Source organism: Berghia stephanieae, chromosome 8 (genome assembly GCF_034508935.2).
Source record: "Berghia stephanieae isolate SIO BIC M18660-M18661 chromosome 8, UCSD_Bste_1.3, whole genome shotgun sequence".
NCBI lineage: Eukaryota > Metazoa > Mollusca > Gastropoda > Nudibranchia > Aeolidiidae > Berghia > Berghia stephanieae.
In genome coordinates, this window is record NC_088367.1 from 46,735,965 (window position 1) to 46,753,549 (window position 17,585).

Consider the following 17,585-nt stretch of genomic DNA (forward strand, 5'->3'; position numbering starts at 1 on the left):
CGTAAATTTCAGAAACAATTCCGAATAATTTCAATGCTTAAACAGGAATTTCTGGAAACGAAATATAATCTATTGAGATCTATAATCATCCCAATATCCCTTGTTTTAAATCAAGTAATGTTCCAAAAGCAATTGCATTATGACGTATAAAATATAAAAATGAATGGTAGGGGTGGTGGTAATAATGATATGATGGTGGATGTTGTACTGGCGGCAGTAATGATAATGATGATGTATGTGGTTGTGGTGGTTGCAGAAGTGGTGGTGGTGATATTGTTGTGTTGGAGGAGGTTGTAGCAGTAGTGGTAAGGATGTGGTAGTGATTGTTGTTTTAATGGTGATAGTGTTTTGATGTCGTCGTCGTGGTGGTGGTAATGATGATGATGTGGTGGAGGTGGTTGTAGTAGTAGTAGTGGTGGTCCTTCATGAAATGATGGTGTGGCGATGGTGGTTTGTAGTAGTAGTAGTAGTAGTATAGTAGTAGTAGTAGTAGTAGTAGTAGTATAGTAGTAGTAGTAGTAGTAGTAGTAGTAGTAGTAGTAGTAATAGTAGTAGTAGTAGTAGTGGCAGTGATGATGATGATGACGATGATGATGATGATGATGATGATGATGGTGGTGATAAGGTGTGTACTTGGAGATGAAAAGAGAGATTGATGGCTGATGTGAAAAGGATATGATCCACTGTATAGATTTAGGTTTGTCTGACAGAAGGACAGATAGAGTGTGTTTGTGTGTGTGTGTGAGAGAGAGAGAGAGAGAGAGAGAGAGAGAGAGAGAGAGAGAGAGAGAGAGAGAGAGAGAGAGAGAGAGAGAGAGAGAGACACACAGGGGGAGAGAAAGAGAAAAATATGAGAAGAGAAAGAGAAGAGAGAGAGAGAGAGAGAGAGAGAGAGAGAGAGAGAGAGAGAGAGAGAGAGAGAGAGAGAAAGAGAGACTGCTCCGATTGAACACAGTGATAGGTACAGAAAGGTTAGGTTAAAGTATTGAGTGAACGTTATTGTTATGTGTGTTGTGTTTTACTTGTTAATCGTAAATATTAAGTTAACGTATGTTTCATGTTGGCAATTGCCAGGAAATTAACATTTAATTGAATCATATAAGTGTGTGTGTGTGTGTGTGTGTGTGTGTGTGTGTGTGTGTGTGTGTCACTGTTAAGTATAGGAAGATGAAAAATGAAAACATATTGAGGCTAAAGAACTGGGTGCTCTTTACTGATTTGTGTGTGTATGTGTGTGTTGTGTGAGAGAGAGAGAGAGAAGAGAGAGAGAGAGAGAGAGAGAGAGAGAGAGAGAGAGAGAAAAGAGAGAGAGAGAGAGAGAGAGAGAGACAGAGAGAGAGAGAGAGAGAGAGAGGGAGAGAGAGAGAGAGAGAGCTCAAAGTAAATCTAGTGATGAGTACAGAACGATGAAAGTGAAAAATTAATGAGGCTAAAGAACTGAGTGAATTTATTGATTTCTATGTGAACGTGCATATGTGACATGTGTTTGTATGACAGTTAGAGAGAGAGAGAGAGAGAGAGAGAGAGAGAGAGAGAGAGAGAGAGAGAGAGAGAGAGAGAGAGAGAGATTGAAATCAAAGTTTTTGTGATGACCTGTTATTGGTAAGTAGTGGAGGATGAACATGAAAACTAATCGGGACTAAACAAATAAGTGTGCTTTATTGATTTGTGTGTCTATGAGTGTGTGTAAAGAGAGATAGAGAGAGAGAGAGAGTTTTGAGCTATTAGTTCGAAGGGTTTTTACTGCGCTTGCTTCACTTTTACTTGTAGGTCATTTCAACACCACTTAAAGGGTAAAAATGGGGCTGTAAAAAAATATAGATTTAGTAGATCAAAAGTACCGGAGAAAAGGTGAGACTGGTTCAAATAGGTGACTTCAAACTAACTACATTGATAGTTTGGTCTTGGAGTCCGTTTGTGAGAAACAGACTCCAAGATCAAACTATCAATGTAGTTAGTTTAAAGTCACCTAAAAGTTTCACCAAGACACAAGCACATAATCCTTGTGAGAGTAATACAAAATTTAGAACAACAAATCTAATGTCACACAAAAGAGAGATGATTTACGAGGACAAACATATCACCTCCCAAAAACCATGACTATACATTTAATTGCTTCCCTCCCTGCCAATGAATCTGGCCGGCCAGGAAATATATGGTTGTGGAGATGGTGTTACTGATGATAATGTGATAGTTGCTTTTGTAGTGGGGATGGTCATGATGTCATGATGGTTCAGGAGTGAGAATGACAAGTCACGAAAATGGAGGAAATTTTTCAGCGAATAGTTCAAGACCCATCTATGCGACGATAACGTATAAATTTGAATTTCATTAAAATCTACTGAGATGTAATCCAAAATGCGTCTCGCAATAATTTCTGTCACCACTTGGAGGAATTTCAAAAGTTGAAAGTGTAATTACAACATATTGTACTTGCAGTTAAAAAAGGTAGCGGTAGGATGATGATGCAGTGGTGGTTGTAGTAGGGTCGTGATAAGGGTGATGATATGGTGGTTGTAGTTGTAGAGGTGTTGGGAATGATCGTGTGGTGGTGGTTGTAATAGTTGTGGAAGGGATCATGTGGTGGTAGTAGTAGTAGTGATAGTTGGGATGATGTGGTGGCGGAGGATGTAGTTGTATTGGTAGTAGGAATGTTGCTGTGGTGGTGGTTGCTGTAGTAGTGGTGGTAGGGATCAGTGATGATAATGATAATTTGTAAAAAAAGGAGGAAAATCTATCGGCCCGTCTGTCAAGCCCAAATCTAATGCAAAAAATAACATTTAAAAATTTTAGAGCTCTATAATGCTTCCCACTATATCAAGAGATTATAATAAACTTTTGGCCAAAAGGAGGTATTTTTTTATACTACAAACACGGCTAGTGTGTGTGTATTACTGCAACCTTGTGGCTATGCAGCTTATGAATAAGAATCTTTAATCAATTGCAAAACATATTCCATCAAATGAGCGAATCTAAATCAATCAGCCAAATTACTGTTGTATTTTCTCCCTATTACAAAGTGATATCTATAAACATAATAATGTGAAGTTAGAAGGTTGGCTGAGAAATAAAATATGGAAAAGAAAGAAAGAAAGAGAGTGAGAGATAGATAGATAGATAGATAGATAGATAGATAGATAGATGGATAGATAGAAGAGAGAGAGAGAGAGAGAGAGAGAGAGAGAGAGAGAGAGAGAGAGAGAAAGAGAGAGAGAGAGAGAAAGAGAGAGAGAGAGAGAGAGAGAGAGAGAGAGAGAGAGAGAGAGAGAGAGAGAGAGAGAGAGAAAGACCACTCTGATTTTTTTTTTAATTGGCAATTAGAGATAAGTTATAATGAATTCAATTGAATTCAGAACAAGCAAACAAACAAACAAACAAACAGAAAGGAGTACAAAGCTAAATGGTACAAAAATATTGACACCTATTTGCTCCATCCCCTTCCCTTTTGATCATCTTTTCATCCAAGGCCGTCATGGGTTAGTACCACTATTCACATTTGGCACCAGTGTGTCTAGACTAATGTCATGGGCATGGGAATGTCATCAAAAATCATGCAGCTGAGCAGAGGTGTCAAAAAATGATAAAAGACATATTGGTGATTTTTCAGCTAAACTAGCTCTTAGCCGAAAATGTTTGACACGGCAAAAACAGCTGAAAATTTCAGAAAAATCCTAAAATTGCGGAATTCCGCGGAAGATTATCATCACTGAGGGATGATGGTGTGATGGTAGTTGTAGTAGTAGAGGTTGTAGCTGTAGTGGTGGTGATGGTCGGGATGATGATGTGGTGGTAGTTGTAGTAGTGATGGTGGTGGTGGTAGAAATGATGATGTGGTGGTGGTTGTAGTAGTAATGGTGATAGGGATGTTGATGTAGTGGTTGTGGTGAGTCTTTTTAAAAGGCGGAAATCCGCCTTTAGGCGGAAGATTCTCCGCCCTGATGAATGTAAAAGACAAAACGAAAACTTGAACAATTTATCAAGTTAAAAATACAAAACATACAACAATAAAACATAAAACAACCTATTTGACACTCAAACTCACAGAATCAGGAATCCACATAATCTTTGTGGTGGGATATGGATGGTCGAAGGTGCTTTTGGCAGAAAACTCTGATGTCTCTTCATCCAAACTGACAATTTGGACCTGTGTGAATAGCAGAAAATATGAAAAGTAAGCATGAATCACAATAATTACTTAAATCATCAAATTGAAAACAAACAAAATAAAAAGAAAAGAAAAATAATTTATCACATTAGACTTTTCTAAGTCATCGCAATTAATCGGTAATAGGTCTGAAATAATAATTTCTAGTCGGATTACAGCCTCTAAACAGGCGTTCATTAGCCATGGGAAAAGTGAAGTGCTGGTCTGAGTTAAAATGTTAATAATGTGAGTCCATATTTCCACGGCTGCACTCGATTTCACAGTAACAAAAGGGTTCCAATATAACTTTAAAATCACAAAGATCAAGCTTTCTATTGGTGTGATCGACATAAGTGTAGGAATGTTCTGTCAGAAAATACAGCTTGATAATAATCACACCAGTTAAATATTGTTTGTAATTTTTGTTCAAAATTGGAAGTGCAAAAAACTAAAATAGAAAACGGTAGGGGCTGCCTGAAGCCTGTGACCGTGAAAATGGAAAGGCTTCGTACGGGAACAATACAGGCAATGGACGTGTTGTGATGTAGCTTTGTTCGTGCGCTTCGCTTTGTTATTATTTTCAACGCTTTGTTATGCTATGTCTGCTCTATCTGTTTTCGTAACTGTTTGCTTTTCTGCTTAAGTTGCAGATCATCATGCTTCTCGTCGTACCTCTTTTGAATGTTGAATAAAACCTAGACTTAGGTTTAAACTAAAGACAGACTCTTCTACATTCACTTCAGGACGTTTCAGGTACAAACCCTTTGTCAGCACAACAATAAACAAATTAATGTGATAAACAAATAAAATAAAAATTGAGTACAGACGACACAGATACAAGTTATTTTATTTGTTTATCATGTTAATTTGTTTACTGTGGCACAGACGAAGGGTTTGTACCCGAACCGTCTATTGCCTATAATGTTCCCATACGAAGCCTCTCCATTTTCACTTTTTCGTTAAAAAAATAAAAGTAGGCTCATCTAAAAATGTATCTAAGTTTGTGCCAAATTTGATCAAGTTTGAGGGCTCGCATCCTCTTGTTTCAACCAATAATCTCACCTTATCGGGAGTGGGGAAATTCTCAGCCACAGATTTTAAGTGAGTATCATGCAATGGTAAAATTTGATAAGTATAATGACCATAACTTCTTTGAAATCGTTTACCCTTCATCCACAAGTAAGGTGTCATCATATTAAATGGCTTTTAAAAGCATATTCATCTGTGTAAAAATAAATTGTTAATTTTTACTTTTGAAAAAATATCAGACTACCTATTTACCTATTTTGAACTTTTTGCAATGGTAAAATTAAAATTTGAGTAGATAATATCTAGATATCTAGAAAATCATCATAACTTTGGACTTGGAATTTGGAACTGTTTGTTTATCCTACATCCAAAAGTAAGGTAGCCTATTGGTTTTAAATGTAAAGGCCTACTTATCAGTGTAGAATAATTTATCGAATACTATTTTAAAAAATATCAGACTTGAACTTTTATATTTACCTTATTGTTGTATTCTTCAACAAAACTTCCGAGAGCAAGCCGGAAACGTTTGTCTGGTCTGATGCTCCAGTTCATGCTGTACACTGTCCAAGGGGCTTCATATTTATAGATTTCTTTTCTCTTTGGTGCATTGACTTGAGGCATCGCCATGGTTGGATTTGTAATTATTATTAAGTAGGAAAAAAAAAAAACAAAACAAAACAAAAAAAACGCTTGCGATTGATTTTTCAACCGGGAGAAGACGACTCGTATTCCGTTGTGTCAGATTCAAACTCAGTAGATCAGTCGATAATTTCCTTCGGCCTAATTACATTTGAAACATTTCCCATGTAGACTAACCCATTGGTGTAATAAGAAGAATTTAATAACTTAAAAAATATAATACAGTAAATGTTAAGTTAGTAACAACGTCAATACTTCAGATGAGCAGAAATAATAGGAGCTCTTGTCCCAACATAACATCGGAACTCTTTTGATTGAAAATAATTAATAATGGATAGCCCAACTTCCGTTAGTTCTATGGTATCGATTTCAATATCAACAGAAGCTGACTTTGAATTTCTGTCAAGTATTCAATGAAATTGAAACCTGAATCATGTGTGTCTTCACTCTACTTCACTAAAATAGATTCTACAATTTAATTCATATTTATCAACATATTCATTTATATTCATTGTAAAGTTTCTATTGCTCAATTTGGGCGATTTTTTTTTTGGAATCGTAAATGTTAAAATTGTAAGAGAACTCTTCATTTCATTAAAACTGTTAAAATTTGCAGTTTGTAAACAAAGCGTCAAGTTCAAAGATCTTGAATTTGTTTGATTTTGATTTTGACTTCTGTAACGCATCGAAATGATTGTGAGAGTGAAGAATTGGATTAGTGTCTAGATATGCTGGGTGGTTTGTCACGAATAGATTAATGCTGGGTTGGGCACTTTCTAAAAAAGGGAGTGTCTATTCTCATCTTGGATGAGAAAAGAGGTAGTCGCAGTCGCAGTCGCACCTTCTTTATTCTCCCCCCCCCCCCCCCCTAGCCCCCGCCCCTATTTCTATTCTTTGTTGAGAACTCCAGTTATCTAAGTCTTCTTATTATTATTATAAGTTAAACTTTAACTTCTTATTTCTTACTTGACTTTTTTTTGCTATCGTAATCCACAGTCACGGGCCCGTCTGACGTCTGTCAATAATGGCTGTCATTATTCCCAGACGCCTGTCTAGGGATAATAAAAATTCGTTATCCCCAGACAGGTGTCTGGGGATAACCAGTTTTTGTTATCCCCAGACACCTGTCTGAGGATACTATCCCCAGACGCATGTAGCAAGTGGGCAGATAGATTTTATGCAAAATGCCAAACTAGGCGTGAAAAATACCAAATATTCTTGAAAAAATACTAGTGGTTGTGTCCCAAAACAGTTAATATGTCAAGTGATATTTAACACAAGATGAAAGTAAATAGTGATCAAATGTCAAATCCAGCTCTTTTTTTTTTTTAAATATTTTAAAGCAAATGGATCAATGAAATTTCTTTTGTTACTTTGATCTGAAAACGTCAAACTGGCAATTCGACTTTTTATTTTCAACCAGGAAGAAAGTTGTTAATCATCAAATCTGTTCATAGTCCACCAACCATTTAAATTTTAATTACCAACCTACCTGTTAATTTTATTGATCATCTCTTGTTTCTATAATTTGCTCATTCTGGCCACAATTTTGGGGACGACCGGGAATAATTTTTATGTCGCGGACGAATTCCTAGGCCATGGTGTTGTTCGCCCCAAAGCCCAAAACCCACACCTGTTATCTTCCTGTCTGCTTCGCACAAGACAATACAATTTAGTATCACACGTCCACAAAACTAGATCCAACAACATATTTTTATTCGAATCAGAGATGAAAATAACTACCAAAACAAGGAAGCAAAAATGGTGGAAAATATGTTTAGCTCATATATGAATTTAAAATATTCCGATAGCGGTGTGGATAGGCAGCTCAGTGGGTAAGGCCACCTTTCATTTTACTCCTTTTAGCTGCACAGATTCGACAAAGTCTCGACCGCCCCCCCACCACCCACTCATTTTTTTTTTTTTACTTTTCTTTCTTTCTTCCCAATTGATTTTCATTGTTTTCACTTTTGTTCCGAGCAAGAGTTTTTTTCTTTAATCAGTTGAATTTTTTATTTCTCCGATAATATTATTTCATTATTTAATTTGCTCTAGATCTATTATTGTTTTTTTTTTTTGTTTTGGTCAATGATAATAATAATAATAATAATAATAATAATAATAATAATAATAATAATAATAATAATAATAATTGTAATATTTGTTATTATTATTATTACTATTACCATCATAATCATTATTATATTATTATCAATAATAGTATTATTTTATTATTAATACTCTTATTATCATACTATTACTATTATTATTCTTATTCTTTTCTTATTATTATTCTTATTATTATTATTATTATTATTATTATTATTATTATTATTATTATTATTATTATTATTATTATTATTGTTAACACTATTCCCTTCTCTGAGGGAAATCTCTCTTGTTCTTTTTTTTTTTATATTTTGACCTAAACCTTAGAGTTTTTTGTTTGCTAAACCTTTATGTAAATGTTCCGTTTCTGAGCATGAATTTCTTAAATTGTTTTAAATTGTCCCCTGTCTGGGGATAACAAAAATTCGTTATCCTCAGACACCCGTCTGGGGATAACGAATTTGCATTATCCCCAGACAGGCGTCTGGGAATAATGACAGCCTATGCAATGCCAAACTAGGCGTGAAAAATACCAAATATTCTGGGAAAAATACTAGTGGTTGTGTCCCATAACAGTTAATATATCAAGTGATATTTAACACAAGATGAAAGTAAATAGTGATCAAATGTCAAATCCAGCTCTTTAGAAAAATTATTTTAAAGCAAATGGATCAATGAATTCTTTTGTTACTTTGATCTGAAAACGTCAAACTGCAATTCGACTTTTATTTTCAACCAGGAGAAAGTTGTTATCATCAAATCTGTTCAAGTCCACCAACCATTAAAAATTTTCACTACCTACCTCCTGTTAACTTTATTGATCATCTCTTGTTTCTATAATTTGCTCATTCTGGCCACAATTTTGGGATGACGGAATTTATTTTTTATTTCGCGGACGAATCCTAGGCATGTGTTGTTCGCCACAAAGCCAAAACCGACACTGTTATTTTCCTGTCTTCTTTGCACAAGACAATACAATTTCGTATCACACGTCTGCAAAACTAGATCCAACAACATATTTTTATTCGAAACAGAGATGATAATAACTACCAAAACAAGGAAGCAAAAATGGTGGAAATATGTTTAGCTCATATATTAATTTAAGATATTTGATAGTGGTGTGGATAGACAGCTCAGTGGGTTAGGCCACCTTTCATTTTACTCCTTTTAGCTGCAAGATTCGAACTGTCGCGACCCCCCCCTCAACACACACACACACTTTTTTTTTTTTTTCCTTTTTTATTTTCTTTCTTCCCAATATGATGTTCATTGTTTTCACTCTTGTCCCAAATTCCGAGCAAGAGTTTTTTTAATCAGTTGAATTTTTATTCCCGATAATATTATTTCATGATTTAATTTGCTTAGATCTATATATTGTTTTTTTTTGTTTTGGTCAAATGATAATATTAATATAATAATCCATATTCTGGCATGGGATAATTGTTTAAAAGAGCGGAGTTTCAAATATGCGTCTGGGGATAATGAAAATTCGTTATCCCCAGACAGGTCGTTATCCCCAGACAGGTATCTGGGGTTAACGAATTTTTATTATCCCCAGACAGGTGTCTGGGGATAATCACAGCGTCAATAATCACCCGGTTTTTGGCAGATTTTTAAAAATAAAATTGACTTTGAATGCCAAACTTGTCACAAAAAGTGAAAAAAAATCTAGAAAAAAAAGTAGAGAGGCAAGGGAGACCAAGATATTGATCTCCCACTGTACTCGCCAATATCAACCAATTTGGCTAGGGCAGGGAAACAAAGATTTTGGCTTCCCAGCTTAAAATTGTATTTTTGTTTACGGAACCGTTCCTTTATGTTGATTGAAGGGCGAGTTTTTTTTTTCTTCTATTTATTTATTGAATTTATTGTCACCTGTTCCTGTTTGTTTATTTATCTGTTTGTTTTCAGGTAGGATATATATTATATACACTAAAATTATTTTAAACCGAAAGAAGCTAAACCGAAAAATACCTTAAACCGCAAAGAATTTAATAAATTGTACTAGTTTCTTCATTATCTTTGTACTAATTCTTACGATGAACCGAAATACTTCTAAGCAGGACTTTTTTAAAACCGAAACAACTTGAGAGCACCTTCCCTTTTTCTCTTTCTCTATTTTTCTTCAAAAATTCGGGAAGATGGCCACACGTAATAGTGCCCAGCAATATTAAACAAAGAGCGTAAGTATAAGATGAGGGTGAAGGGTGAAATGGGGGGGGGGGGGGGGGGGGTAGGCAAACACTTCAATCGCTGCACTTGGGCTTGACCAACACCACAATCGCGCAGACTGGAAAAGGAAGACAACGGGTGCCTGGCAGGCGAAAAATTAGGAAAGAGAGAGAGTTGGGGTGTAGAATCACGTAAACGAGATGTTCTCACTCATGTGTTGATGCTTTGGAACTGACAAATTTTCAACATGACAATATAGGGGGGGGGGGGGGGGGGTGTTAGCCAACTTACCATTGATATATGCCATTTCATTTCCACTTAGTTTAAATGTGTGTGTGTGTGATGGGCTAAAGGGGAGGGTGAGGTTCTATGTAATTGGGCCTTTGAACCTAATGGCTTTTCAACAAAAGAGGGGTGTGTAGTAGACAGCTTAGCATTGACACTCCTTTTCATTTCCATTTCACTTCACCTCTGAGTAGCTGAGCATCATTCCTTATCAATTATCGCACAAGAACTTTCGATCTTATTTTAGCTTTACATTTTACTAAAAGATGTCTAAAATAAAAAGCACTGTGCTTACACGTTTGAGTTTAAAATCAAAATACAATGTGAAGTCTATGAAAAAAAAAAGTTGATCAAGACGGAGATATGTAAAATACACGACATCCCGAACTCAACTCTTTCAACAATTTTGAATGAAAAACGAAAACCCCCAAAAATATTTTTGAAATACACGAAAAAAAAGAAACCAAACAATTAGAATAAAAATCATTTTAAAAATGGTTACGAAGATGGCATTTATTCAACAACTCCATTTAAGGGGAAACCCATGATACGATTAAATGAGCAAATTCCTTAAATAGTTACTACCCTTGAAAAACATCGCAAAACGGGAACTTGCTTTAAACCAAAATGTCTTTAAACCGAAATGGTTTAGAAGGTCCCCAAAATTTTGGTTTAAAGTAATTCTACTGTATATTCATTGCTAATTGTATTGTTTTGGTCTCTCTCTAGCCAAAATGACTCGTTTTGGCTAGGGACAAGGGAGACCAAGATTTTGCCTCCCATTCCCCCCCCCCCCCCCCCCCCCCCCCCCCCCCCCCCCCCCCCCCCCTCCCCCCCAACTCCCCTAGATCCAACAGCATATCCGAATCAGAGAAGAAAGTAGCTCCCATAGCAATGAAGCGAATTTATACTCCAAAATTGATGGAATTTATACAGCACTTAAGAAGTCTTTGTGAATAGATAGAGAACCGACGAGTGGGTTAGATCACTGACCCAATTACTATTACTTTGTTATACAGGTCCAAGTCCGTCCTTTTTTGTTTGTTTTCTTTTTATTCTAATTATTTTTTTACCTTTTGTTTTGACTCTGAGCGAGTGTTTTTAAATTATAAATTTATTTTTCTCCGCTTCTTGTTCTTTTGTCTATTCTGTTTTTGGGAAAGATGTATTTTCTCTCTCTCTCTCTCTCTCTCTCTCTCTCTCTCTCTCTCTCTCTCTCTCTCTCTCTCTCTCTCTCTCTCTCTCTCTCTCTCTCTCTCTCTCTCTCTCTCTCTCTCTCTCTCTCTCTCTTTTAGTTTTTTTTTATTATGTGTGGATTTATTTCCTTTTTAAACTTTTTATTTATATCTCTTTTGCGATAAATTATTTTTCTATTTCTGAGCGATTTTGTTGGGGTTTTTTTTTTGTTTTGTTTTGTTGGGGGCTTTTTTTTTTTGTATTATTTTTTTTTTTTGTTTATTATGCTCTATATAAATGCCACGTATTATTACTATTGTTGTTGTTGTTCTTGCTGCTGCTGTTTTTTTGTTTAACACTCAGTGCTTACAAATTTACCTTCGATTTTCTCATCATGAATCAGGGACTTGAAATGGATCTATAATTTTTAAAAGTAAATCATAAAGTGGAAGAATAATCATGCCAAGAAGGAAAAAGAAGAAAGGAACGTGTTTGGATCTCCCTCGTCTACAGTTTGTTGAAAGCCCTTCAAATGAGTCACCCCTAAATTGTCTCCCGACTTTGGAGCCATCAATCCGATCACTGCTAAGAGAGCCCCGGTTGATGACATTCATGACCTGTCATGGGTTAGTAAAACATTGTTTATACACTGGAGCACAGAAATCTCGAACATGTCTCATTTCCCTGTTTTAATCACTCTATTTTCATAGTATTAGCAACACAAAAATCCTGAACACTTCCGGAGGCCAATACGAACATTCACTTAAGCCACGCTTTGTGGATAAAATTTTTTTGCCTTTTGTTTGTATTGAACAAAAAAGCATAAGATACTCTCCCTGAGTCATTAAGTGTTATGCGTTTGTGTCGGGGGGGGGGGGGGGGGGGGGGGGTGACCAACGCATTTGACCCCTTTCAAGTACCAGTGTGAGTGTGAGATCATCAAGGTAGTGATGGCCTAAGGCTGTTACTGTTATGTAAAATCATACAAGCAATAAGGGGTGGGAAAATGGGGTGAGACGAGTTTTGTGAGGGTGATAAATGAGGATTGATTAGGATTTGGTAGTGTATCATAGATAATGACATCACGTGATGTTTTTGTAATTGTGATATATGCTGGCATTGTCTTCTTATTTTAGTACACACAATGAGAAACTTCATTCCATCTCTGTTACTGAATGAACCAATGCCTACCAGTGCCAAGCTAACCTCATTTTTGAAGCAGTTTGAGATAGGGGGGGGGGGGGGGGTGAGGTGTAATCATTATAATAGGGCCTCTCCGAAACCACTTACGCTTATCTCACTCACATTTTTCTTCATACTCATTTCTTTGTAAAATACACAACTAAGAAATCTCAAACAAGTGGGTCTGACTTATTCGATATTTCCATATTGCACTGTAAATTGTCTCTTACTCTTGTTTTAAATTCTTTATGCATAAGCTTGTTTTTTTTTAATTAATTTTTTTTTTTGGTATGGCATAATGACCACTTAATCTGCTTATTCATTTTCAGGTCACACCCCAGTTTGGAGACAGAAATCATTGCTATGGACAATATTCAAACCACACCACAAAGAGGGCAACTCGACTCAGAGGGAATAAATCAAATGGCAAAGGCCACGATCCAAAATCCAGCATTGTTGCATCGAAATACAAACCTCTTTCATTTGTAGCCAACTGCGATTCTCGAAAGAGCAGAGAGAGATTTTCAGGAATTGAGAATGGAGAGGCCATTCTTACTCGTCATGATTCAAATGTAGAGAATAACAACAACCAAGACGAATGTGATCAGACACCTCTGTTTGCTAACCTCACAGACAGGGAATCATTTCTCAAGAGCTTTAGAATTTCCACTCCTATTATAGATAAAAACAATGATGTGGGCCAAGAAAATTCAGTAGCTGTTAGGTTATCATTTCATCAAAGACACGAAAATGATAAAATTGATAGGCAGGAAGAACTAAGTGCAAACCATTTCCAGTCAGATAATGATTATGATAGATTCCAAAAGAGCAGTGATTGTGGTCGTAGCATGGACATGAATAAAGATTATCACGAGTTGAGTGCTGTATTTGGTAAAAGTAAAAGAAAAAAAAGGCCGTTATTCTCCAATTTAAACTTAACGTCATCTTCCTCTCCCCATCCCCTGTTCCAGAGGTGCTTGTCACAGACACTCCAGAGTGTGATTATGATTTGACACTGCGGCAGAGAGAAATTAAATATTTATTACGACCTAGACCAAAACCAAGATGAGGAATTTTTTCAAGTTCGAGCTGGAAGTTTTTTTTACTGTGGAATGATCAATTCAAATTTTATTTTAGTGGTATAAAGAGACTGAATTGCCTTTAATAATTGGCCTTGACCTCTTATTCTTTCACGCCTTTCATCCAGTAGGCGAGTTAACATTTTGGGTGCCCTTCTTTTAAGTCAATCTTTGGATAGGTCAATATTTTTCTGGTCCCCTAGACATTGACTTATCCAGAATGTACTGTAATTGTAAGGAAACCTTTTGTATTTATGCTAAGCGTCAATTTTTGTAAAAATTGTCTTTCATGGGCTAGCATGCACAGCTGGACAGTCATTTAAAAATTAGATAAAAATTTCAATACAATGTATTTTAACAAAAGTCATTGCATCATGTCTTTTTTTGTTAGACTTTTTTGGAACACTTGTCAGATTTTTATATATATTTAATTTGTCACTTACAAACTTACAAGTTTTTCAGTTGGTTTGTTTGTGAATAAATCTCCCTTTCTTGGTTTGAGGATTGAGAGCTCGCTCGTGCTGTCTCTTTCATACTCTTTCCCTGTGTTTTTATTCTAGAATAAGGCTCTCTTTAGTTTTGCTCGATAACTGACTTGGGTCTGTTGGAAGGCAGAGTTTTGCCTTTAAAATTATCCCTGCCCTATTGCTACCAAATATATTCATATAAGTCTAGCTATCCCTTTTTGTCGGGAGAAGGTTCTTGTGGGTGGGACTTTGACATGGTCTTAACCCAAGCACAAAGATAGACATCTCTTGACATCTACTTCTGTTCCATATTTGAATACATTTCCCTTGAGAGCTTGCAAGCAGAGATAAACTCTAGATCTTTCTCATCTCATTTATTTTCTGAAGCTGAAACATATTAAGACTTACCAGGTCGCCCTCCAGAGCAATAAGGCCCATCTCGTGACTATATCATTAACCCTCTCGTATTCAGATTCTTTTTGGGGGAGTAGATAAGAGTTACCTATATGGCCATGTCAATCATGTAGACATCCTTTGATGATATAATCCTACTCTTTGATATCTGCAGTCACATTTTTGTTTTCTACGGTCACTCATGGCTAAACTCCGCCCAGAAACAATTTCATAGGTCCGTCCATCACCAAATTTCAAACTTTTGTTCTCGTGAGTTCTTAAGTTTTTTGACCGAAGAACGATTGGCTACTGAGCATCTTGACCCTTCAACGATTGGTCGTTCTGACAGCTCACGTGTCAACAGCTGTCAACAATGAATTGAATCATCGTTGAGGCAGTGGAAGACGGCCATGGAATAGTTGCGTCACAATCACCACGTTGTTGAATAAATTATCCAGGCATGGTAAAAAAGCCAAACTATGTTCTAGTTACATTTGAAACAAACAAAGTATATCACTGATTCGTCTCTTTGAGATATAAAGAATGATATAAAAATCAAGAAAATCGGCCAATAAATAAAAAAGTTGCTAAAAAAACCTAAAATAAACAAAAGCAATTTTTAAAATCGAATTTATTCGTAAAACAGTTGGTTTTCAACCGATTTTTCTGAAACAAAGACCAATGTACTTCTTTTTTCAAGCTGATTTCAGCAATGTGACTTTCAAATTCCTCAGAATTATATTTTTTACTTTTAGATTTTAGCTTTTAGGCCTACTCAAAATGGTGTTATATTCCTTGCATAACAATAGCGTAATACATTGACGGGTAGAAGCATCTTTGTTTCGGCCAGCTGGATAGATAGCCTGTGATTGGTCGAAGACTTTTGAGACGCTTGATTCACAATTTTACACGAATGGACGGTGGCGGTAAATCAAAGAGGTGTAACAAATTTATTTACAGACTATTTTTCTTGGTGCTAAAATTACAAAGTAATAATTTCGCATCAGAAAAAATAACTCTGAAGTTCCTATCTCTTTATTACAATAAAATTGAATGACAAAATCGACCCACAAATAAGGGAGTTATAAATTATTCATAATATTTTTTAAAGTTTACAATAATTGTCTTCAAAGTCATTTTTCATCACCAAAGTCGTAATATTTACCGATTTTTACCAAACAAAGTGCAATGTCAATGATTTTCACCCGCAAATAAAATAGGATCCAAATCGCAATTTCTGAAACATATTTTCTTTTCTGTCGGCAAATTTATAAAAATCAAAGCTGAAAACATCCTGCGACAGTGACAGGGCCTGTCATTTCCTTCACAACGATTGGATTTTACTTACTGAGGCCATGAATATTATGCCGTTGTCAGTTTTTGTCGAGTTGAATCTTAAAGAGTTAAGCAGAAATGTTCATTTTCTTCTGCTCCTGTTAACTCTTTCAACCCTAACACCCACTATCTCCGTATTTGACTGTGGCTACTTTTACCCATCTTTATTTTACAGTTGTATAAGTCAAATTATTTAAGTACACTGCAGTCTGCTTAAGATTTAACTCTGGGGGACCAGAAAGAAAGTTTATCATATCCAAAAGGTTTATTTTATCCAAAAACTCAAGGGGAATAACTTTTCAGCAGCACAAACATTTGTTGAGTTGAATGTATTTGTTGTCCCCCTTTAATATGGCCCAGCTTCCTTTCATGTTAAGCTTGGCTAAATTAAGAGTGACTCTTTTATTCGAAGTGGTTATTTGTACTACCACTACAAATAGCGAAAACTACCGCTTTTCACTATGTGTACTCCCAGAACTCTTATGTGTTTAAAGTTGCAAACCACCGCTCCTTTACCTATTTGTATATACCTACTCCCAGCACTCTTATGCGTTTAAAGTTGCATTTGTGAGCTTTCAAGGACCAGCCGACCAGCCTCCACTTTTCGCGGTCTTTCTTTGAGAAGTGTGAAGCAAAAAAAAAAATGGCCCTCTCGGTAAACGAGACATTCTCATCTTTTCTCCAATTTGAAAACATTCGAAAATGAGAATAATGTACTTTTTATTAAAAAGTCAACAACGAAGGTAAGTAAACTAGATACGACAATTTTTTTTCCTTAATTAAGTGGCAACTCATTTCTCGTCATTCTCACTCTAACTCTATCAACTTAGAAGAGTACACCACCTCAAACATTTGTCAGTTCATATCTTTGCTTTTATGAGGTCTATTTTCATTTTGAAAAGTTCAAAGTGAACAACTAAACGACGCCGATTCAGTGGTGTATTTGGTCTTATCTTCATGTGAATAAATATTTTATTATTGACTTTTCCAAAATTCCAATAGGTCATTCATTTGCATGTCGTGATCTATTTTTCCTTGATTTCAGCTGTCTCAGCTCTAAACTATACTTTTCTTTCTCAATTAATAATTCATTTTCTGTTTGCAATGTATTACAGAGATGTTGATTTACCACATGTAAAAATTTCAAAGTTGTATCTGAAGCTGTTTCTGAATTATACGTGATTATCCATTGGGATGCTGTGCTTTGGTCACATTTTTTCCTCTATAAATAGAGATTTTCCACCACATAAACGGTCATAACTTTTTGACCAGTTGAGACAGAGCCATAATTTTTCACTCTAGTTAATGTTTCACTCCCCTTTATTTTTCTACGCTAAATTAATACCCATAGCCACTATTTTGAAAAATTCTTGCAAGTGCCTACTAAGAGGGTTGAACTTGAACCTGAACATACTCCTTCTTCTTCTTCTTCTTCTTCTACTAATAACTACAACTAGATAGGTACTACTCCTCTTCTGAATGATCGGAGCCGTTTTAGAAACTAAATTACGGTTTCCACCGGCGCAGCTCTCTAGACTTCCAGTCCCACAGTGCCCAGTATGGGCGGGAGACCTT

The 17,585-nt window shown here is 35.9% G+C and overlaps 2 protein-coding genes across 9 annotated transcripts in view; one reads left to right on the plus strand and one right to left on the minus strand.

The window, feature by feature from the left end:
* The window catches only part of LOC144978788 (DDB1- and CUL4-associated factor 7), a 24,852-nt gene extending 18,724 nt beyond the window's left edge, over window positions 1-6,128 (minus strand). Inside the window, exons 1-2 of the mRNA XM_078925275.1 lie at window positions 5,651-6,128; window positions 4,043-4,144 (exon numbers count right to left, since the gene is read on the minus strand). Of these exons, the coding sequence (XP_078781401.1) occupies window positions 4,043-4,144; window positions 5,651-5,800 (252 nt within the window). The 5' untranslated portion in view covers window positions 5,801-6,128. The remainder of the gene's footprint in view (window positions 1-4,042; window positions 4,145-5,650) is intronic.
* Window positions 6,129-6,178: 50 nt separating this feature from the next.
* On the plus strand, window positions 6,179-14,634 carry LOC144978789 (uncharacterized). Of its 8 annotated transcripts, none has more exons than XM_078925277.1 (4): window positions 6,179-6,291; window positions 6,361-6,385; window positions 11,958-12,180; window positions 13,066-13,367. In XM_078925277.1, the coding sequence occupies exons 3-4, from the start codon at window positions 12,014-12,016 to the stop codon at window positions 13,223-13,225; spliced, it is 327 nt and encodes a 108-aa protein (XP_078781403.1). In that variant the 5' UTR covers window positions 6,179-6,291; window positions 6,361-6,385; window positions 11,958-12,013; the 3' UTR covers window positions 13,226-13,367. The 8 variants fall into 8 exon arrangements, with proteins under 8 accessions (XP_078781403.1, XP_078781409.1, XP_078781405.1 ...); XM_078925281.1 differs by lacking the exons at window positions 6,179-6,291; window positions 6,361-6,385 and adding exons at window positions 8,662-8,992; window positions 9,833-10,104 and having other exon boundaries at window positions 13,066-14,634; XM_078925283.1 differs by lacking the exon at window positions 6,361-6,385 and having other exon boundaries at window positions 6,205-6,247.
* The last annotated feature ends 2,951 nt before the right edge of the window (window positions 14,635-17,585 follow it).